This window comes from Andrena cerasifolii, chromosome 11, assembly GCF_050908995.1.
Source record: "Andrena cerasifolii isolate SP2316 chromosome 11, iyAndCera1_principal, whole genome shotgun sequence".
NCBI classification, from domain to species: domain Eukaryota; kingdom Metazoa; phylum Arthropoda; class Insecta; order Hymenoptera; family Andrenidae; genus Andrena; species Andrena cerasifolii.
The window spans coordinates 11,794,019-11,816,278 of record NC_135128.1 but is presented as its reverse complement, the minus strand read 5'-3'; the positions used below and the strand labels follow the sequence as shown (position 1 = coordinate 11,816,278).

Sequence of the window (22,260 nt, the reverse complement as noted above, 5' to 3'; positions counted from 1 at the left end):
TGTATCCAAATCAAATAATCTCCATATGACTTTATAGTATCATATTAAAATTCGAATATATTTGTTTCGGATACACCTCTCTTCGTCACGGGATTCGCTCACGCTCCGATGGCGTCTAATTTCCATAAATGTATTGCATACATGTGTAGAGAACAGATGAGAAAAAATCACTAAAGCAGTATTTTTCAAGAAAACGTTAAGCGTCGCATTAAACCATGTTGACCAGGTGTACTGATTTACAGTGCACCTATAAAAGAAAGCCCCTTTCCATTTTACATAAATATGTACGACAGCAAACGATTGACGTAATCGTGAGTCAGAAAATTGAAACGTCACATGGACGAAAACGAAGCTTTTGCACGGCCATGGACAGGACGCGAATCTGCACGTAGCCACATATGCGAGAAGAGTTTCAATAAAGCTGCACGAAGAGAACAGGATACTGCGGTGCGATGCATAACGTAAGCAATTGCATTATGTGCGCATTCTATGCGCAAACGAGGAATCGATGCATCGCGGCACCGTTTCCTCATTGACAATTTAGTCGCACGCGCGGCCGAAATTCAAGATCGACATGGCACCCTCTCCTCTCTCTTCCCTTGGCTAAAGAATAATCTCCGTTCGGAATTTCTTTTTTATATTTCCTGTGGCGGCGGTGCAGCCGGCCTGCGACCGACAGCCACGTGCCAGAAATAGACATTGGTATCCCTTGTGTTAAATGCGACGCGGGGGGTGCAACGACATTTAAACGTTCTGGATCAACTGGTAAAACACCCTCAGTTCCTTTCAGAGTGTTAGCAAACACGGTTGCATTTCCCTCCGTGCTCGGGGAACTATCCGTTCGTCTAGTAGACTGCAATCTTCGCATCGAACGTGGCAGGGATCAGGGAGCCGATTCACCGTCTGGTTCGCAACGATGCGAATTAATCGTCGTTTAACCAATTGGCTTGATCGAGTCAAGTGTCTGGCCGTAGACGAGACGGTTTAATGAACTTATCAATTACGGTGACCCACGCGTCGGCGACGGATACTCTCGCGAAATCTCCGGCGAATTGAAAGTAAACGCGTGCAACGGAACTTCTGCATTGCCGAGTGCGCGGTTTGTCGATAAAAGAATCTTCGGGCGTAGAACGCGATGGGCAGAAACAGGGCGGGTCCGGTGATCAGAATGTCATCTACCGGTACTCGCGCTGCCGGAGGTGTCGAATGTTGCTTCTGCAGATGTTGCACGTGCATACACGTGGAATTCCTGAAGACCATGCCTGGAATTTTGAAACTGTGCGAAGCGGTACGTTCCACGCGCTAAACGTTTAGGTACACGTAGTAACGTATGGGTGTGATAACTATCAACCGGGTGATGTGTTTGTAGGTAATCAGCGGATTGATACAAAGCTTGCTAATTAATTACGGCCTGAGATATAGTACAACGATCGGCTCCGCTTTTGAAGGGTCTTTGACCACATCCTCCGCTTGCTTCTTGATATCAGCGGTACTACTCGCCTGCTACGTCGTATCCGAGAAATCATACAAATTAATCAGAGCTTCTCTATTCGTAAGTACAGCCAAAAGAGGCAGTTGCCACCCTGGCTTTTGAGAAAATACCGCCTATTTTTCAAAACTGATCTTTATTAAGTTTATACTGAAAAAGGGAATATTTTTAAATTTGGGTTTTAAATTTTTAATTAAATTGGCACTACAAAATGGGTTAAAATAGCGAGAGGGGTATATTTTTCTTTACCGTCATCCCAAAGTTACCCTCCCCTGGAAGCAAGTCTCCGGAGACCCTTGAGTACAGCGATATTCTCAACAGGCAGAGCTATGATATTCCAGTAATAGATTTATTATAAATTTCGCAACAATTTCAGGAGATGATGTTTAATGCTCTAGCTTGTTTTTTGTACTTGAGTTCCGCCTCTTACTTGGCATTCTCCACGAAGGTATTCCTTTTACCCGAATATTACATAAGGCCAGGATTCGATGTTTATCCTGCAATGACAGCTGCCTATGTAGGTATAGTTGCTTCGCAAATTCTCCTTCCAATATCTCATTTATTATCTAAAGTGTTCTTTTAACTTTCACAGACTTTGAGTGGCTTTGTTGGAGTATTGCACGGGATAGATGCATATTTCTCCTATGTGCACTATAGAACCGGAGGATGACTAATAAATTCACCTAATAACGAGTTTCAGATTTATGAAAATACCGCGAATACCGATTCGCAATCAAGTATGGTAATCGAAGAAACGTATGCGCAGAGTAAGTAAATTGTACAACTCATTCTAAATTACAATTGAGTCATGCGACGGAGGAGACTTCGCGACAGAAACTGGCCGTTTAATACAACAAATTGTTGGTTTCGCAACCATGGTTGACGAAAGTGAAATAAATTGTTCAAGCGCGTGCTCGCGTCAACTGACAGTGATTTAATGAACGTTGTATGTACATGTTTGTTGATTCGTTTGTAATGGCAGTGATTTTTGTTTATAGAGCGGACTGCCGCGTATCCGTGCATTAAACAACATTTCCGTAACAACGTCACTGTCGACATCCAGCTTATGTTTATACAGGCTTTATGTAAAATGAATATAAATAAAGTACTGCCATACACGTAACTGATAAATTTTTGAGAATGCGCTTACGTAATCGCGAGGAGTATGTAATGGGAACTCATAACCGCGATTGATAGTTTATCCAGGGCAAGGATGGCGAGTAATTTTGAGGACGACTGTACAAAAACTGTGCAGGTCGTTTCAATGCGTACCAGGGTATACGTGGTTCCCGTTCCCGTTCCCGGACAATGAATGGAAGTTCTACACGTCGGCGTCGCGTCGATCCTCACGGACTCCGTCGCGTCGGAGAGTCCGCGAGGTTTCTCTTTCCTCTTCACCCCGCCTTCCTCTTCGCGCGACCCGTCAAGCATAGCTGGCCCCTCTTTCTTCCTCCTTCGACCCTTAACGCCAAGTCTTTGTCCCACACGTTCAGTTTCCGTTCCTCTCGCGGAGGCCTCACCGAGCATATCGCATGACTCGAGGCATGTGGCCGTCAGTTTACTTCGGGATCCCGAACCGGTCGATCCGCGAACGATTTCGATCGCTCTCCGCGAATAAGGTGAGCCAACACCGTCCAACAACTGGATCAAGAACATGGGGCTGCGCGTCAGAAGCATCAACGACAGCCTTGGACTACCGTCCTCCTCGAAAGGTAATTCGTCCAATTGAGAATAATTCTTTTCTATCGCGATTGTCAATTGCAACGAAACGTGCAGCGAACTCATTCACGGCGGGTTGCTGGAAAGTATAGTCGGAAGAACAGATTTCACCCGGATGATGTTTCGGAGCAGTTTCCTCGCGCACTCCGTTTTTCACACAGCCAGTTGCTACAAATCTTATAAGAAGCTCAACAGGTGCCAACGCCTGATGAGTCCTGTTCCGCCTCGATTCGAAGGGTCAACCGGACAAACGGATATACGAGTACACGTATACCCTTACGGAGTAATATTGGTGTTGCTTCCCTTCTTCTAATCATCACGAAATCTGACAGGCTGATCTACTTCAGTCTCGCGTAACCACGAGACGAAAAACCGCGTAGATACTTTCTCTATGGGCACCAGTAACAGTGCAACTATCCCGATTTCACTTTTCATGCAAACCATTCGAGATCTAGTTTCTGAAATAGTCCAACATCGTTGGGACTGTGCTATATTTGTTTAAAACAAACAGCAGGAAACATCGCGGAACACTGAATATCTGCGCGTCCATCGCGTCGGTGGAAAACCGAGAGAAGGTGGTACGTACAGGTGCCGATAAAATCATTGAATCTGCTAGCCTGTCACGAACACAATCGCGCGCAGGTAATGACAAGTGCGCACCTATACCTACCGCTTGCAAGGCCCAGTAACTGCTTGGGATGCTTTGTCGTTTGAGGGAAAATCATTGCAGTTATAGGTTCATTTGGATCGATTCGACATTCAGTCTAAGTTGTGGTAGAAAAAATACAGATTGCTTGTTGAATGATCGTTCCCCGATAGCATGCTGTTTACCTCGATTACTCAATGCCATTGGAATTGGCTGCTGGGAGGCAATCCTAGCGGGGTGTAACATAAAAATCTGTTGCTGTACGTTTTACGCGTTATGCACTTGTTATCGCTTATCTTTGAAAGCGATGTCGCTGACAAGTACGCCTCTCACATGGAGAAGTCATCGATAGGTGTAGTTGGTCACGGTGGGGCGTTAAATGCGCGGGGAAGAATCTTGTCCCTGGAGAATGCGGTCAATTTACGTCAAACTAAAACACATTGCTGAATAAAAAAAATTATCGGTCAGACACTGTAGGAACAGTTATTTCGCTATCCTGGACGCGCTTCTGCTCTCTGGACCGTTAAGCGTTCTAAATGTCTCGGATCGTGACTTATATGCACGCAGAGTTGGCCAAAAACGGTTTGAGTCGCAGAGCTGCCTGTTGAATCGGTGGGTCTAGGGTTGGGTCTCCGTAAATACTTCAGACCCTTCTTCTTCCTGTCCCATAGGCCATACGTCACCGGGGTGGCGTACGTGCCTCGAAAAACGTTACCCATGGGTTCTAGCGAAGAACGGGAAACGTCTCTGTGACGTCAGTCGCGGGGAATAATGGAATTCCTTTTCGTTCCTTTCTATGGAAATGCCTCCATTCTTTTGCTCGGAAGCAGATCAGTTGCGGGAAATAAAACACGTCAGCGTTACTTTTTCGTACGCGTCGATGCAGAAATTGGGCCTCGCGACACGGCTGGGTCGTTGACCGTGTTCCGTGGTCCGTGATCTTACATAAGTCGAACAATTATTGCGAAGTAACCACGGAAACGTATAGAATTCACTTGGTCGTCGAAAGTACACGAAGCGAGAGCTTTTGAAAGCGACTCGAAGGCTTTGTCATCCACAATTTTTTTAACATCACTGGAAACCATTTCTCTTCCAGGGGAAGTGTCGTGGTCAACCACAGAAACACCTTTTACACCGGAAGAAGAGGACGCGATAGTAACTCTGGTTGTAGTCGTTATTGGTATCGTCGTGGCCATAGTGATACTATTTTCGATGGGCATCTTCATCGACTGCAAGCACCAGTACGTAAAATCATGTTGGATATCTGCCCCCTCTCGCAGGGTGAATATAAAGTATAAAGGAACGAACCGACTGATTATTTGCTAACGTTTCAGGAAACAAGACGCGCTGAAGAAAAAGAAGCTCAAACTGAGAATGCCACCGATATCTCGGATAAGAAGAAGTCATAAAGATGACGCGAAATCCTTAGCATCGGAAATGTGCCCGAACGGTGCCAGCGAGACTAGCTTCCGAACCAGAGACGCGATAGTTTGATGCAACCGCGTTTGCATCCACCTTCAATGGAAACCAGAGCCAGAACGCTGGTGGTTTTCAGCGAAGCTCTTTGACCAGCTGAGAAAAAGTGATTTTTCCGATAACATTATTTTAGGTCTCGATCCAACGAACGAACTAACTTTTCCTAATGATGCGTGCATCCACCGCAAAGTGCTTCGGATGGAGATTATTCCTGTAGCTGTGATTTACATATCGTTATTTATCTGATAGTCGCTAAAATCTCTCGATCGCATCGATCGCATTTAATGATCTGCCTAGAAAGTTCTCACGAGCCAGCATATGTTCTATTCAGAATAATCGAAAGCGGAAATAATGCGAAGCCAGTTGTATGTACATACATTCGAATGTTAGTGTTTGCGCAAATCAACAACCTCCATTCGCTCGATTACTTAACGATACGACTTTACGATCGTATGCCGTGGATAAACGTGAACGCTTAAGTACGCGCGTAAAAGTGTACGAATGCAGGTGTCTCTCGTCGCGAACCGAGTCAAATCGGGTACGAGCAGTCGCTTTCTATATTTTTATAGACGCGATGAGTTTCTGTACAATTGATTCGTCGCGACCGTGATACTGCCGAGGTTTCAATGTCTAGTCATACCTTCGGCCTTGCAATGATTAGAAAATAAAATATCGTTCTGACGAAGCCAGAATATCACGATTTTATCGCGGATCGTTCGTTCAAGCGTATCCAACGTCAACGATTCGTATAAGTCGACGAGTGATTACAAAGTTCGAGAAGAATGCAGACGTTACTATCGCGAACGTTTCATGATTCAACGTTCGAATCGTATATTACGTGTACATATGTTCAACAGTGTATATATAATATTATAAGTGGTATTATCTGAAAGTAAAAGATTTTATTACCTCGTACCTGGCTGTCTTCTTTTACACGCCTGTGTAGAGTGCATGTGCATACACTCCACAGTCCACAGTGAGGGGGAGTTGTAATATTATGCGACGGAAACTTTAATCGCATCTGGAAATACAGTATGTCAAGATAAAAAATATGAAAATACATTCGTAAGAAATTTCACGAGAGTGGAATGTTTCTCGAAAACATTGTTTATCCTTAAGTTTGGACGAATATTTCATTGTAATGGTCCGCCTGAAAGTATTAAAACCTCCAAAAGGATGACCATCGACTGGCTTTATTCTTGTCCTTAAAAAGTCTGGTGTCATTGTGGCTTTGGTCGTCGATAAAATATTGTACAGGAATCATAGTGTAATTGGCAATGCGATCGAGTATCTTCTGTCTTGTTATGCCGCTGCATTGAAAAGCGGAACGGTGGTGGGTCAGGAACTAAGGCTGTTTTCCATCCTCGAACGAATCAGGGACGTCTGAGGACCATCTCCAACAGAGCCATTCGAACGTAAACGCCGTTCTCGGCTTGCCGGAAGTAAGCAGCACGTGGGTCCGTATCGAATTCCGGACTGATCTCAAAGACTCGAGGTAAAGGATGCATCACTATCATCTTCCTCTTCGCCCGAGACATCAGCTGTGGCGATACTACGAAGTGTCCGCAAACCTGCAAAACGGCAAACATTTCCAACGTATCGATGATGAATGCGATGCATTTCATCCCATCCGAACGCAGGATGAACTTTGGTTATTCGCGCAAGACCCAGAGGAAAAGATAACTCGTGTCAAGGCTGAGACAACTACCTATCTCTCTTCTTCCACTGCGAGCAGATTAAGCTCATGGTGATTCTATTATCTCTGTCTCCTTTTAAATGTTGAATACGTTTATCTATTATCAAGGCCTCGGTCAAGGTCTCGCGTATAACGCGAACCCCATCCCTTCCAACGATCTTCATCAATCTTTCGCATGCTAATCAATTTATCCCGCAGAACTTGAAACTGGTCTCAAGTTCACTGACAACCGAACCCGAGTAGGATCTGTTTTATACGAGCAGTTACCTGTCGGTATTCCTCCTGAGTGGCAAAACGTTCTTTCTGAATGCGAGTCATGTACAGAACGTCCGTATCGGGTAGAGCGTCCTCGAGGGTGGAAAACTTCTCCTGGGGGATTCCCCGCTCGGACACGTACTTTACCACATGGTCAGGCATCCCAAGGCCGTGGGGACATACGTAACGAAGTTCGACATTGTACAGAGTCAGCAACCTGTACCAGAGCGCAAACGTTCCAGGGTTATTAGTCGCGACGCGGCGCGACGCACGCCATTCGAATAGGAGATAAGACCGGTCAAGGATTACGGACTCGCGGGGCAAGGTTTATGGACCCGCGAAATATTTGCCGAATTGCAACTCACCTTGCCAGGGAGTGGACAGTTCTGCCATGTTTCAAATCACCAACCATGGTGATTGTGAGACCATTCACGGTTCCGATCTCGTCTCGTATCGTGAAGATATCGAGTAACGCTTGCGTTGGGTGTTCACCTACTCCGTCACCGGCGTTCAACATAGGTTTTCTACAGTGTTGAGCTGCTCTCTGAATAGAGATGGACGAAAAAGTAAACACCTGTACCTATCTCTTCTCTTTCGAACTTGCGTGTGAAATCGATTAAGTTGGAAAATCAAAGCTCACCGATACTGCACCTGGTTCGGGATGTCGGAGGACAACGACGTCGGCATATCCAGCCATAACTGCCACCGAGTCTGTAACACACACGTGGAAAGAGAAGGAGTCTACTCTTTGCTCGCAGATGAAAGGTGCACGACATTACAAACCTTCCAGAGTCTCCCCTTTCTTCACCGAGGACGAAGAACCATCCATGTATATCACTCGGCCTCCAAGGCGCTCCATCGCAGCGGCGAAGCTGCAAGAAGTTCGCGTGCTAACTTCGTAAAAGATCAAGGCCATCAGTTTTCCCTGTTCGAAGAGTGAATGATAATCATTACATTCTAAGGAATACCTATGTATATGCACTCTGTGCCGTTACAAGCTATAATTCTATACCCGAAGAATGTGATCGAGGGGTCGTTCCCTCCTAACAGCATTACGAAGAAACTCCGCGATATGGAAGAGGTCCTTCAGTATCTCCTTATGGAAAATATCCACGGACAGAATACTGTGCCCGACCAGACTATTACTGGTGTGAACAGAGGGCACCGGTGCAACGGATGTCAGGAAAAGATTGGGATTGCTGTCGCTCTTGTACTTCATCACACTACTGATTGGAAGAGGTGAAATGGTCCGTTGATGCGTCGGAAGTTTCAAGTGGTCGCGAGAGTCCACTTCCGCAGCGAAGTGAACGTTAGATTTGTGTGACACTGGTTGCAATAGGTGTGCGTATGACTCTGAAAACGGATTTCAATGGTATGCGAGTATTTCAAAAGATGAGTTACGGCTCGTTTGGGTGAAGAAATATATGTTTGTACCATTTTGAGCATCTTCTTCCGCCATATCTACTATTCGTTCCGAGTAATTGGTGTACTTTTCGCAATTCGGCGACAAAAGACCATCCAAAGCCGAGCTTGGTCGGCTAGTTACGTCCACCACTGGTCCATTCATGGAAGCTTGGTGTTTCGTCTTCGCTTGCATTTCCCTAATATCCTGCCCGAAACCAGGATTCACGAGAATCTGCCCTTCGACGTAAGCAACCTCGCCTCTAAGAACTACCCTGTGGACCGATCCCCGAACCTTCGTCCCGGCGAACGGCGTCCACTTTGATTTACTGAAGGGCATAGCTTCCGGAATTACCCATTCATCCTCCAGATCCACTTCTATGTAGGTATTTGGCTGATCTGGTATATTGAAAATCCTTTTCGGATTTTTGTATAATTTCTCTACCACGTCCTGAAAAGAGGGGATACTATCTTTTATCGTACTTAGTGGTCGCTGCATTTGTAAATGTGGCAGTGAACCTTATCTCGTGATGAAAACATGTAAAAAATAGCCGTTCATGCGTCATGCGCGGAAATGGACGTTACAGTGTATCTAGATCAAAGCTATGATTCAATGTTCACATCTCGCAAAAGTAAAAGTATGCCATAGGAAGGTGGCGGGTTTAAGTTATCGATCAAAACGATGGCGAGTACCTCCATCGTCAGCTTTCCTTCGTGGACGGCGGTCAGCAAAAGAGGAAGCATGGTTTCGAGTCCAGGGAATCCGGGTGGTGGTTTCTCGGTGGATTTCTCTTGTACCGTGTGTGGTGCTTGAACATTGAAAAGTTTATTGGTATCATCGTGCTTATGGAAAGACTAACGAGAGGAGCAAGGTTGGAATAGAGATGGAGCAGGGTTTACCGTGATCCGTCGCGAAGCAGTCGATAACATCCAAATTTTCCCAGAGAGCTCGTTGATCTTCCCTGGTCCCTAATATGGGTCTCACTTGGCCTCGTCCATGCCCAATGCGGTCAAGATCTTCTTCGCAGAGGAACAAATGATGGGGGCACACCTCGCACGTAACGACCATTCCCTGAGCAAACGAATAACATAAAGATGCACCCCGCCATCCGTCGATGTTAAGGGAGAACTTCTCCTACATAACTGTAAGCAGGCACACGTACTTTCTCTTTAGCGGCGCGTATAATTTGAATCTCCTCCTTCCGCGCTACATGGCACACGTGGATAGGTCTATTGTGTAGTCCGGCCAATAAAAGAATTGCGGCTGTTGTTTGGCCTTCGGCATGTACGCAAAGGGGGTATTTCTTTGGCCAGCTTTGGAAGTGCTGCAACGATGGAAGGCGCACGTGTACATTCACAGTATAAAATTAGTGATTACCTACCATTATCTTCCGCGGTAAGACGTTATCACTGAGGCGTGTAATCCCCACTTTTTTTAACGGAAGTAGGATTATTATATTGAGGACACTTGGATGAGAAGCATCTATGTTTTGATGTGCCCAAGGTCGCAAACGTACCTTAATCCATACGGTGAGATCTGTCAATCGGAGGGTTGTGAACGTTTCATTTAGATACATTTTAAGACCTGCAGCCAATGGTGCTAACTCCGGTGTTATGCTGTAATTGTCCGACGAAGCGCCGATAAAGATTGCATAATCGCACCTCGCGTTGGTAAGAGCGCGCTGCAATAACATTCGGTTGTAATACAAGGATTTCGACGAAGCGGGTCAAGTTGGTCCTTACTTCTTTCGCCAGGGCGAAGGATTGATGATCAACCACAGCTGGATTTGTATTGGGCATCGCGAAGATCATAGTGATGCCGCCAGCAAGCGCAGCGGCTGTGCAAGAAGCAAAATCCTCTTTGTAAACCGCGCCAGGGTCGCGCGTATGCACGTGAACATCGATGAAACCAGGAAGTTTGATCATCATTCGCGAAGACACGCAGTCTGTATGGGTTTTCATGCGGGGTGCGTGCCCGCCGAGCATTCTCATTGCCTGCGAAACAGACGTAAGTGAAGAATGACGTCGGTTCCCGATACGATCTCACAGCGGTATCGCCACTAATACCGACGTAGTTTCTTGTCAATATTAAAACGGACTTTAGAACTGGTACCTAATTGCGCCCGGCAATTTGCTAAACGGATTATGTAATCTTTATGTGGGTGGTAATTGGTATGGTATTGGTATCAAAATGATACGTCGACGTGAATCGACGTTCGTACTCACTTCAACGAGTAATTTGGCGCATTTTACGTCCGTGATCAAAGGGACAGAATAATCAACGGCAAGTCTCCTAGTACGGTATCCATGCGTCATGAAATTAGAAACTCGTCTTGCGCCGCCGTTCCTCATTGGTAAATTAATTATAAGATCGAATTGTTTCTTGGAGAGGAAATCGGCCAAGTGGCGTAGCTCGCTCGGGCTTGAATCTTCGTTCATGCTGATGTTCTCGAAGGTCCATTGTACCGGTTCCACCTGTATTTAAAACATTCCAAGGTGTGGTAGTCGAAAACATTTCGTTGAAAATATTATATCCCAACACACTATCTCAGCTTATTGTTAGTGAACTGGATCACAATCATTGTATCTACAGCTTATCAATTCTACCTTTGTGGGTGTCCACAGAATGAGATCTGATGTATCTAGGTATGTGATAATAATCGCCTGATAAAGTTTCCCTAAATCGTTGACATTCTATCGATCAAGGTAAAAATGCCTCGATCGGGGCACTAATATTCACGTGTATGTCAGTTAAAAATTTATTCAATGAAACTATTATTTTCCTAATACATTCTCACCTAATAGGGCATTAATTACACGCGTAAGAAGTTGGATCGACTGGTGTTAGCAGTCGACGCAGCTTCACCTCCTTCCTCGAGTCCTACTCGTGAAATCATCGAAAACGCTATCACACGAGAATACCTCGACCGTGCTATTGCAGCTCGACAATTTTTCATGTTCAACATATTTGTCGATAGCCGATAGCAAAGCACCGATTAAAAGCAGCCTGTTTCGTAGCTCGATAACGAGATAGCTAGGTATTTATCGGCAGCGGTACCCCGCGACTGGATCACTATCTCATCGATGAGTGTGGAATACGTGTCATCTCGTGCTCGCTCGCGTCATGTTCGCGGGCGTTGAATCTCCTGTAGAGTGTCAGGATCAACGTCTCGTACTTTCCTTCCTGGTAAAGTGAACGGGGAGGAGAAGCTTATCGGTGTGAATAGTTTTGAGAGTGCAGCCCTTTTGTAACGGAAGCGAGAAATGGGAAATTCCAAGTCGAAAAACAAGAATGGATTACGAGGGAAAGCTGGCCGCAATAAGAAAGTCAAAGGTAACGAGTTACCACCGACTCGGGACGAGGAGTACGAGGATATTGAACTTCGCTTGCTGAGAAGAGCGATCCAAAGCAACCCTGAAGGATTTGTGCTAAACAATCTGATAATGTGCGCGCAGTTCTTCAAGAATTACGAAGAGTAAGTTGTCGGCATTTAAATACGTCAGCATGACCACAGGTTATTGCAGATAAATATTTATGTATTCTACATATAGGGAACAGGTAATAACTAGTAATAGCTAATAAGAATAATGAGGCCATTTCTTAAATAGTGATTAGTTAGATATACTGATACCGGTCGGAATTCAATTCTTCGTAATCTAATCAGCGCGTGGACGCAAGTTGTGTATGGTTTAAGTAGCCAGTAAAAATAACTGCTTCTCTATCACGATGACTTTACTCTGCGGTTATGATGATGAATTTTTCACGCCACTGGCCAGAAAATGATTTATAACGAGTTCCCTTTTCAGAGAAATCGAGCACGTGAAAGAGGCGTTGGTCTCGTCGCGCGAAACGGAATACAACAAGCTTTTACCGCCGCAGAAGCACGTTCTACTGCCAGATGTTCTTCAGGAACATATCACTAGAAATGTCGGCTTCACCTCGACGAGACAAACTATTCGTACGACCATCGAGCCGCTTCAACCGGTCCGGATTTATACTGTCCACGATAACATCGAAATCACAGAGCAGAGCTATTCGACTTATTACAGTAGCGTGAACGACTCGATCATGTACAACATACTGCTCAAGCCCACGGAACACGAAGGTAATCGGTAATACGCGGTGGTATACGATAAATCCTAACTTTACTGCTAACGAAACCCATTCGTATCACCAGGGTACGTTCAGCTGCAACTTCTCGACGAGGTCGGTATGCTGAAAGAGACGAGGAGAGATGACGAAATAGATCTGTCGTCAATAGCAGAGGACGACGACGAACTTTACAGCGACGGAGACAGCGTTTACGGTCCGAAGCCACCTACGAACCTGATCTTGACCAAAAGATCCAAACAGGGTATGCTGAACTCCAAGAGTTGCAAGTATGGGCACACGAGGTCCTTGCCGAATCTACATGACGACGAAATTCCGCCCGAGGATCGAGAAGCTTTGACTCGTTCCAACCGTAACGTTGGAACCAGTACGGACTACGAGAATAGCTCCTCGGTCGAGGATCAAAGGCATCGCAGCAAACGAACCTGGTCCAAGGGAGAACTGCTCAGAGCGGAGCGTCGGCGATACGAGAAGCAATCGCCGCGAACGAAACTGCAAGGATCCAACAATAATAGTCGCACCAGCAGCATCACTTCCGGATATCGATCCGACAATAACGCAATGGACAGCGACAGCAGCTGCAACCCGATGCAAAATTTACGGCTCAGCCAAACTTCCAACAGCGAAGAGATAAACGAATTTTGGATAACGAATGCCGAATTTCCGAATCGTTGCTTCAAACGAGTTACGTACACGGTGGACGGGAAGCTGTACGACCCGAGGGAAGAGAAAAGGCAGCTGTTGAATAGCAAACAACGAAGGATCAAGCTCGCACTGAGGAAACACAATTACGACTTATTTTACGCGAGCAGTACTGAATTCATGAAACATTTCATCAACGTTTTCGCGCATCGATTGGCCGATTCTTTCGGCTTCGATCGGGAATGCCTGGAGGATGTGAGACGCGAGGGATGCGTCCTCTATTGCGACAAAGTGATGATCTCCAACACGTTCAAGCACAGTCGTATCGAACAGTACGAGATCATGCCCGCCATTTGGTTGCAATGGCCTATTTGTGCTCAAGAATGGCTGGACAGACCGCGGAGTACGTGGCCCGACTACGACGACGTCGAAAAGATCAAGGATTCTGGATGCTACGTGGTGCCGGAAGGCTTCGTGCCTAGAAGAGGAAGCAGTAATCTGATCGAGGACCTCGAATGGCAGCTCACATTCCCAACTGCAGAACGATACCTAGAGACCTGTATGACTCAGGCCCAAGTCCAAGTGTACCTGATCACGCTGATGCTCCACAAAACCTTCATGAGACCGGTCCTCGATACCATATTCGGCTTAACCACCGCTCATATCAGGCACAAACTCTTTTGGATGATCGAGGAGAACGACAGGCCGTCCAAGTGGCCCGAGAACAGAATGGGCGAGTGTTTGCTCACGTTATTAAACGCCCTTTATCATAACATCAGCCAAAATGAACCTACGCTTAGGGATTACTTCATCAGGGGTAGGAATCTCTTTCAACGGGTACCGTGCGAGCACCTATTGCACACGCAAAAGCAATTGAAACGTATCACCGAGAATCCGGTGATGTACGTTTTCCACGCGATGGAGAATATTCGATACAGCGAGAACTTCTTCCCGCGATTAGACTTCGAGGGCCTGTTGAAAATATTAACCGCGGACACGCTGACGCTGATCAATCCGGCTTTGGCTCAGCAAATCTCCAGACCAATACCGCAAAAAAGCGAGAACCGCGTCGCGCAAGAAGACAAATATGGTACAGCCGGATTTTGGGACACCGTCAGGAACCAGCGAAAGAAGCATTCCGTCCACTTGGTCACCAATAAAACGCTGATTAACCCTCGTAAAGCCACGGATTCGATCATTGAAATCTCGGTAAGTTTCGTATCACGGTGAGGTGGATATGTTTTGATATATGTCAACAGATAACACACCCGTCCCATTACAAGTACCCCATTACTCCGTTCTTAACGCGTGCCATATTCGCACTTCACCTCATTCATGACTTTCTCTTCCTCTTCGGAATTTTTCTACGCAAACGAGACGGAACGCAATACGTACACACACTTCACTGATCGGTAAAAAAAAGCCCAATTAATCTATCTTTGCTCTTACATTCTAATCTTATCTCTAATACTCTAACGATTACAAAGAAACGCGTTCATTTGGCTTGTACGTTTTTAGATACGGTGCGCTGAGTTGGAGGGTCCAAGGTTATGCGCTCTCCTAGATTTCTTCATACGGCATTTCATTAAAATAGCTGAACGGTGTACTCAATATCGAGCTCATCGACAGAAAGCCGTTTATTTGGACCAAGCCGATCGGCTGTCAATCCTGCTGTTCGAACACCAACGATACAAGGACGACGCCAGAGCTTATCGCGACAAGATCAAAGTTCTGAGGAAAAAGAACGCGACCACGAGGTTGCCGGATGATCCGCCCGAGACGCCCAAGAGAAACCAAGAAGCAGCTATATTTGTTTCAACGCTGAAAAATCGATTCGCATACAAATCGCCGGAACAAGTTCCCACTACGCCTACTGCGCCAAATACGAGAAACGAGCAACCAAGAAAACCATCGAATCGGAATACCCAGAGTGACAAGACCGATCAGAGTATCATCACAGCTATCATTCACGAAGTGCAATACGAAGAGCCGGAGGAGCAAATTTTGAAAATCCCAGCGGACGAGACGTCTACGATTTCAGTGGCAACCGAGGGCAAAACTTCGGAATCAAACGCTACTGACAAGCCCCAGAAAATCGTGATGCTTCGCGTCGAGCCCAAACCTATATCGAACGAATCCACGTACATTTAACGATATGCTGGAAAAAAAGTTTATTTAATCAGTCGATCGCTAATAAATTCAAGTGCCCGATTCAATTAGGCACCGACCTAGTAATTTATTCTTTTTTATACTCAAAAAAGACTGAACGGGTTTCTCACCCCGAAGGCTAATAGGTAGAACGTTTAAAGCCTAAGTAAATAGTGTGAAAGATACTCTCGATAGTTCACTTGTAGCATGTATTAAGCATATTTAAATATATATTGTACATTTTTCAGAGAAGGCGCGAAACGTAAAGACTGCTTTTCACTTACCTCCACGCCGTGTTCGGTGTAGAAATCTGCTGTTCCCATGCTGGCGTACAATTTGTATCCCATCTTTCGGAGGCTGCGAATAGACGGTAGGAATTCCATTTTATGCTGCAACCGGAACAAGTTAAGTGTAAACATCGTTTGAGCACCGCATCGAAATCCTTAGACCGAGGAAAAATATTACCTTGAAGCTCCCTATCGACAGCAAGATGCCCTTTTGCGGTATGTGAAAGCCAGTGCTCATCATTCCTTTCAAATAAGCCTCGTATCGGTTATCCCCGAAACAAGCAACTTCCCCCGTGGAAACCATCTCCACGCCAAGCATCACGTCCGCGCCTATTCGTTTAAACATATGCTTGAGTGATTTAGTAGTTTCAAGGGATAGATTTGATAGACTTTAAGTTACTTCGGCTGATTAATGTTCTTACCAGCAAGCCGCGAGAAAGAGAACTGTGGAACTTTAACACCGACTTTACCGCAGCCAGCAAGAATGTCGACAGGATCGACGGGCTCCCCGACGATCAGTCGCGTGGCCATAGCCACGAAATCGTGGTCCAGGGTCTTGGAAACGAAAGGGAACGATCTCGATACTCTGACGTTACATTCGATCACTTTCAACTCGTTGTCCTGAGAAGAGAAAACCGATCGGTTACTCATCGATTGCACTTGGTGTTGCCTGTGCGAGATCAATAAATAATTACCTTGGCGATCAGCTGCATATTGAAGGGACCTGTTACACCGAGGGACGCAGCAACAGCTTTCGATATTATTCTTATCTTCGTCAAGGTCTCGGCATTGATGTCCTGCGGCGGAGTGACGAGAGTAGCATCGCCGGAATGAACCCCGGCGTTCTCCACGTGTTCGGACACCGCCATGCAAAGGATAACTCCGTCGTAGGCAACTGCATCCACGTCTATTTCCTTGGCTTCGAGAATAAACTTGGATATCACCACTGGATGCTCTTTGTTCACCTCGCTGGCGTTTTTTAAGTACGACTCAAGATCGTGGTTCGAGTGTGCCACATTCATGGCGGCCCCGCTTAACACGTAAGACGGGCGCACCAAGCAAGGATAACCGACTTCGTCGCAGAACTCGATAGCAGACTTCAAATTGGTCAATTCCTTCCATCTAAACCATCACCACGTTCCCGTTAAACTTGCGCGATCTCCGTTACACGCATACACATACATATGTACGTTACGATGACGTTCGTTTACCTAGGCTGCGAGATACCAATGCCGTCCAACATGCGAGAGAACTTGAAACGATTTTCGGCGCCATCAACAGATTCCGGCGAGGTGCCGAGGATCCTAGCCTGTTGCCTGTGAAGATCCATAGCGATATTATTTGGCAACTGGCCACCCATTGATAGAATTATACCCTCTGGGCATTCGTGATCGTATATGTCCATTACGACTTCAAAAGATATCTCCTCAAAGTACAATCTGTCGCTCATGTCGTAGTCTGTACTGACTGTCTCGGGATTGTAATTCACCATGATCGTTTTCCTCTCTAAATTTCGCAGCTCGCGCAAGCAACTGACAGCGCACCAGTCGAATTCTACCGAGCTGCCGATTCGATATACACCGGAACCTAAAAGAAACGTGGAGCAACTTATAAGCCGCTGCTAGCAGTTGGCCGTAATTGGACGTGAATCTAATCAGCTTGTTAACTTACCGATCACCATCGTGTACCCGCCAGGGAATTCCACATCGTGCATGGTGCCGTTGTACGTTAAAAAAAGGTAATTCGTAGTGGCTGGCCACTCCGCAGCCACCGTGTCTATTTGCTTCACCATCGGCCGAATGTTGCTTTCCTGCCTCTGTATCCTGACCGCTAATTCCGAGCTCTTCACTACCGCAGCAATCTGCTTGTCTGAAAAGCCGATTTGCTTTGCGCGCAGTAGAACGTCGTGCGACAATTTCGTATGGTCTGTACTCTCCAGCACCGTGTAATAGTCGATAATGTTCTTCATCTTGTGCAGAAACCATCGGTCTATCTTGGTCAATTCGTACAATCTATCGATGGTATAGCCAGCCTTCATAGAAGCAGCAAGGGCGAACATCCTCTTGTCCGTCGGTTTCTCCAATTCTTCGTCGTTAGGAGCCTTCACGTAGGGATCGAAGCCGTTAATATTCTCGTTCACCATTCTCAAAGCTTTCTGAAAGGCTTCCTCGAATTTCCGACCGATCGCCATCACTTCTCCCACACTCTTCATAGAGCTACCGATCTGAAATCAACGAGAACTTACCGTTTAGCCTCCAACGTTCATGGAAGTGGGCACTGGACACATGCATAGTGCATACTTACCTTTGTGCTAACTCGTTGAAATTTCCCGAGATCCCATCTTGGTATCTTTACAACACAGTAGTCGAGACTGGGTTCGAAGCAAGCGGTAGTTTTCCCAGTGACAGAATTCTGGATGTCCGGTAGCCGAATACCAAGAGCTAATTTCGCAGCTACGTATGCCAGCGGATAGCCAGTAGCTTTGCTCGCCAACGCCGAACTTCGAGACAGTCTGGCGTTCACTTCGATTATGTAATATTCCTCGGAATATGGATTCAGAGCGTACTGGATATTGCATTCACCGACGATACCGAAATGTCTGATAACGTTAATAGCCGTGGTTCGAAGCATATTGTACTCCCTGTTGGACAATGTCTGACTAGGAGCAACGACGATGGATTCTCCGGTATGGATACCAAGGGGATCGACGTTCTCCATGTTGCAGACCGTGATGCAATTATCGTACGCGTCACGAACAACCTCGTACTCGACTTCCTTCCAACCCTTCAACGACTTGTCGATGATCAGCTGGTTCGAGTGGGCAAAAGCATGCTGCGCCAGAATTTTCAACTCTTCCTTGGAGTTGGCGAAACCAGATCCCAAACCACCGAGGGAAAACGCTGCCCTGGCCATCACAGGGTAGCCCAATGTTTCGGCTGCATCCAACGCCTGTGAACGGAACACAGAAATCATACGCCGATCGAAACGAATCAAAACGAATTCTCACCTCCTGAATGGAATACACTGCGGCGCTAGGCGCAACTTTTTCGTCGATCTGACCGATGCGCTCGGAAAAGATCTTTCTGTCCTCGGTCGCTATGATCGATTGTATGGGTGTTCCTATGATTTTCACGTTATACTTCTCGAATACACCGGTCCTCTCGAGCTCGACCCCGCAATTCAGGGCAGTCTGCCCACCAAAGGTTAAGAGCACACCGTCGGGACGCTCGGATCGTATGACCTGAAAGGGGAACCTCTGAGATAGCTACATTAGCTTAGGATTCCAGCGATCATTGCGTACCTGTTCCACGTATTCCGGTATAATCGGCAGGAAATACACTTTGTCAGCCATCCCTTTAGACGTTTGCACGGTAGCGATGTTGGGATTAATTAGGAGCGTTTGTATACATTCCTCTCGCAACGCTTTGATCGCCTGCGAGCCCGAATAATCGAATTCGCCCGCCTGGCCGATACTGAGACCTCCCGATCCCAGAATCAGTACCTTCCTCGGTCGAACGGAGCCCTTAGGATTATCCACGTGGAAGTTTAACTTTTCATTCAATCTGTCCTTGATAGAAACTCGCGGCTTCCCCTTTGCCTCGTCGTTCACAGCGTCCAAGAACACGTCGAACAGACATTCTAAATCTTCAGGACCGGCAGTGTGTTCCGGGTGGAATTGAACCGAGAAATAGGGGAGGGCCGAGTGCACCACACCTTCGTTGCTGTTGTCGTTGGCGTTGGTGAAGAGCGCCTCCCATTCGGCTGGCAATTCACTCGCGTTCACCGCGAAACCATGGTTTTGCGAGGTCATGTAGCAGCGTCCCGTTCCATGATGCATGACGGGCTGATTGTGTCCACGGTTTCCATAACTGCGTACAAACGTGTGGGGGATTTAGTGGCGTAGAAATATTTGCGGTCTAGTACCGACTACGCAACGTGGGAGCAACAAGTGGCAATACGTACTCCATCTTATACGTAACGCAACCGGCGGCGATGCAGAGCAGTTGATGGCCCAAGCATATGCCGAAAATTGGTCTCGTTTGTCGCGATTCCAGCGCGTATCGAATATTTTTCACCGTCGCGTCGCACATGCCCGGATCACCTGGTCCATTGCTAAGAAACAGGCCGTCGTAGTCGACTTTGCTCACATCGTGATCCCAAGGCACAACGTCCACGCGAGCCCCTCGATTGATCAAACACCTCAATTGATTGTACTTGAGACCACAGTCTATTACGCATATACGAGGATAACCGCTGGGATTGTAAGTTTTTTCCACACGCTGAAATTCGAAGCAATGAAGGATTAGACGCCTGCGATAGAAATTGCGAGAAGCTAGCGCACCTGAACGACTTCTGCAACGAGATTCCTTCTGTTGGGATCCTGTATCGGAGGAGCTAGGCATGTTAGAGGATTCGAAGGCGGCGGTTCGAAAACGATTCTACCTAACATAGTGCCTTTCTCGCGGATTACTTTAGTCAGAGCTCTGGTATCGATTTCGTATATACCGGGAATGTTTTCTTCCTTCATCCACTCGCAGAGAGTTTTCGTTTGCCGCCAATGACTGGGAGTTTTACAAATTTCACCGACCACCAGAGCGGCAGCCCAAATTCGGTGAGATTCGAACCAGCTGCAATGGTAAAAATAGAAATGTGATATTGCCGCGATAACGCGACGCTTTTGACAAATCGTAGTGACAAGTATAGCTGGGGAAATGCGTCGAATCTGTCAGCTCCGAATCTCGACCAGGCAATCGTACAGTTTATCGATTATGCGGCAACTGCAAATATTTATGTGTATGCTTGATCGCATCGATACAGAAGCCAGATAAAGGTAAAGATACGGCTGGCAATAAACTGAATTGCTCGTCGAATTCGTTTCTTCCATAGTCGCGCAACTCGCAGCCCCTTATTTTAAACGTTCAAGTCGAACATTTCGAAATCTTACTAAGGGATGCCGTTCTCGTCCGCCTCGTTCCCAAATACGCCATAATTTCCGATCAGCGGATATGTGAGCACTAGAATTTGAGCATGATAGGAGGGATCTGTCAGAGACTCCGGGTAACCCACCATACCGGTCTGGAACACTGTAAAAAATGCATCAGTGCGAATTTCTTGTACACATGTTACGTATATGCAGTACCTATACAATATTCGTCCGAGCTCTGCCGTTACGTTCGAAATGTAAACACAAAAGAAACGTTACGACACGTGAAACGGGTCGATCGAATCTGCGTTGGATCTTAACTCGCATAATTCGGTAATTAGGTATACCCACCGAGACTCGATAGTCTCGGCGAGCTCTCTCTCTCTCTTAAAAAGAAAAGATCTTGCTCCGAAATACCATTGACTTATCTACTTTCTCATTTTCATCTGACCAGACGCAACGCGTGAAATTATGAAACAGGTTTGGAGGCTCGACTGTTCAGTTCATTCGCGTGGGAATTAGTTTTGCTGGGGCCTTGAGTATCGGCCACCGATAAAGAGATAAGCGGTGCAAATAAATCTGTCAACGATGTTCTCGGTCTATCACGATTGTCCAACTGAATTTTGCAGCCGTTCGCAGCCGTGGGAACATATGAACCGGCGACACTCGCGTTCGGCAATAAGCGTGCAACGAACCCACGTGGCTGATCGATGTTACTCACACTGCACACGAATGTGTACCTACATACGCGAGCTTACGCCGACGCCATAAATCGTTCTCACGAGCACAATTGGTCTGTTTGCCAGCAGACCGGATACCTATCGGTAGGAACTCGATATTAACCGAAGAAATCGAAAAGATAGTCGAGGGAAATGCGGCAAGTGGCTCGGCCGTGGAATGGGAAAGAGTCGTGCACGTGCGGATGTCCATGACTACGACGCAGAGAGCGAACACGTGCTCCTCGAACACTCACCTATTTCACCGTCGACTGGTTTTTCCGCGCCGAAATGTCTCCCCGGGAAGACAGAGCCATCCTCCAGCAAGAGGTAGGCGATTCTCGTAGTTTCCGAAGGAACGGCCGCGTGGTTATGCATCTTCCCAACGGTGCTGACGGCATTCACCGATTCGAGCGTGCTCCCGAGCCGGCAGACACTGCTAACACCGTAGGTCGAAAACACGCTTTATACATTGACCAATAGTCGCAGCATGTTCGTGCTGCAGCTCCCACGAGGCTGCTCGCGTAAGCCTGCGCGTAAGGCCGCAAAACGCGGCCCCAGCCGATAGGTGTCCGTTCCAAACGCTCGTCTGCGTACATTCCTTCTGCGCACGTCACGTGGCTAAATTCGCTCGAGTCATTGGCCTTCCTTTGGAAACCAGTTGCTCGAACGCGCGCCATTTCGCGCTACCCACCAACTTTGAATTTGAACGTTCCACTCGGTCTGATGCGTCTTCCCAACCTACAGTTA

The 22,260-nt window shown here is 46.7% G+C and overlaps 4 protein-coding genes across 5 annotated transcripts; 3 read left to right on the top strand and 1 right to left on the bottom strand.

Annotated features, from left to right (window-relative positions):
- Positions 1-725: 725 nt before the first annotated feature.
- Sing (MARVEL domain-containing protein sing) lies at positions 726-2,400 on the top strand. Of its 2 annotated transcripts, none has more exons than XM_076823058.1 (4): positions 726-1,288; positions 1,370-1,552; positions 1,866-2,006; positions 2,082-2,400. In XM_076823058.1, the coding sequence occupies exons 1-4, from the start codon at positions 1,136-1,138 to the stop codon at positions 2,157-2,159; spliced, it is 555 nt and encodes a 184-aa protein (XP_076679173.1). In that variant the 5' UTR covers positions 726-1,135; the 3' UTR covers positions 2,160-2,400. The 2 variants fall into 2 exon arrangements, with proteins under 2 accessions (XP_076679173.1, XP_076679175.1); XM_076823060.1 differs by having other exon boundaries at positions 1,866-2,010.
- A 591-nt stretch (positions 2,401-2,991) lies between these two features.
- On the top strand, positions 2,992-5,601 carry LOC143374708 (uncharacterized). The gene is made up of 3 exons (XM_076823075.1): positions 2,992-3,201; positions 4,951-5,095; positions 5,189-5,601. Exons 1-3 carry the CDS (start codon positions 3,144-3,146, stop codon positions 5,346-5,348), a joined length of 363 nt encoding a protein of 120 aa, XP_076679190.1. The 5' UTR covers positions 2,992-3,143; the 3' UTR covers positions 5,349-5,601.
- A 531-nt stretch (positions 5,602-6,132) lies between these two features.
- On the bottom strand, positions 6,133-22,021 carry Rudimentary (carbamoyl-phosphate synthetase 2, aspartate transcarbamylase, and dihydroorotase rudimentary). Its single transcript, XM_076822976.1, has 26 exons — positions 21,768-22,021; positions 20,816-20,954; positions 20,213-20,498; positions 19,834-20,150; positions 19,172-19,739; positions 18,878-19,111; positions 18,175-18,819; positions 17,542-18,094; positions 17,082-17,457; positions 16,566-16,992; positions 16,293-16,491; positions 16,049-16,200; positions 15,868-15,972; positions 10,909-11,157; positions 10,426-10,677; positions 10,200-10,364; positions 9,846-10,007; positions 9,583-9,754; positions 9,376-9,491; positions 8,716-9,133; positions 8,294-8,634; positions 8,065-8,206; positions 7,922-7,992; positions 7,647-7,825; positions 7,294-7,498; positions 6,133-6,901 (listed from the first exon to the last, which is right to left on the bottom strand). Exons 1-26 carry the CDS (start codon positions 21,886-21,888, stop codon positions 6,704-6,706), a joined length of 6,792 nt encoding a protein of 2,263 aa, XP_076679091.1. The 5' UTR covers positions 21,889-22,021; the 3' UTR covers positions 6,133-6,703.
- On the top strand, positions 11,215-15,835 carry LOC143374676 (uncharacterized). The gene is made up of 4 exons (XM_076822998.1): positions 11,215-12,158; positions 12,490-12,788; positions 12,861-14,644; positions 14,954-15,835. Exons 1-4 carry the CDS (start codon positions 11,947-11,949, stop codon positions 15,584-15,586), a joined length of 2,928 nt encoding a protein of 975 aa, XP_076679113.1. The 5' UTR covers positions 11,215-11,946; the 3' UTR covers positions 15,587-15,835.
- Positions 22,022-22,260: the final 239 nt, after the last annotated feature.

What these genes read in the sequence shown, in the direction of transcription:
- Sing (XM_076823058.1), top strand. Translation starts at nt 1,136, where the DNA reads ATGGGCAGAAACAGGGCGGGTCCGGTGATCAGAATGTCATCTACCGGT. An exon ending in TTTTGAAACTGTGCGAAGCG is followed by an intron (nt 1,289 to 1,369) that starts GTACGTTCCACG and finishes ATGTGTTTGTAG; the next exon opens with GTAATCAGCGGATTGATACA. An exon ending in CTGCAATGACAGCTGCCTAT is followed by an intron (nt 2,007 to 2,081) that starts GTAGGTATAGTT and finishes TAACTTTCACAG; the next exon opens with ACTTTGAGTGGCTTTGTTGG.
- LOC143374708 (XM_076823075.1), top strand. Translation starts at nt 3,144, where the DNA reads ATGGGGCTGCGCGTCAGAAGCATCAACGACAGCCTTGGACTACCGTCC. An exon ending in ACTACCGTCCTCCTCGAAAG is followed by an intron (nt 3,202 to 4,950) that starts GTAATTCGTCCA and finishes TTTCTCTTCCAG; the next exon opens with GGGAAGTGTCGTGGTCAACC. An exon ending in TTCATCGACTGCAAGCACCA is followed by an intron (nt 5,096 to 5,188) that starts GTACGTAAAATC and finishes CTAACGTTTCAG; the next exon opens with GAAACAAGACGCGCTGAAGA.
- LOC143374676 (XM_076822998.1), top strand. Translation starts at nt 11,947, where the DNA reads ATGGGAAATTCCAAGTCGAAAAACAAGAATGGATTACGAGGGAAAGCT. An exon ending in TTCTTCAAGAATTACGAAGA is followed by an intron (nt 12,159 to 12,489) that starts GTAAGTTGTCGG and finishes TTCCCTTTTCAG; the next exon opens with AGAAATCGAGCACGTGAAAG. An exon ending in CAAGCCCACGGAACACGAAG is followed by an intron (nt 12,789 to 12,860) that starts GTAATCGGTAAT and finishes TCGTATCACCAG; the next exon opens with GGTACGTTCAGCTGCAACTT.
- Rudimentary (XM_076822976.1), bottom strand. Translation starts at nt 21,888, where the DNA reads ATGCATAACCACGCGGCCGTTCCTTCGGAAACTACGAGAATCGCCTAC. An exon ending in TACCGGAATACGTGGAACAG is followed by an intron (nt 19,112 to 19,171) that starts GTACGCAATGAT and finishes TTCCCCTTTCAG; the next exon opens with GTCATACGATCCGAGCGTCC. An exon ending in CTCTTTCTCGCGGCTTGCTG is followed by an intron (nt 16,201 to 16,292) that starts GTAAGAACATTA and finishes TTAAACGAATAG; the next exon opens with GCGCGGACGTGATGCTTGGC.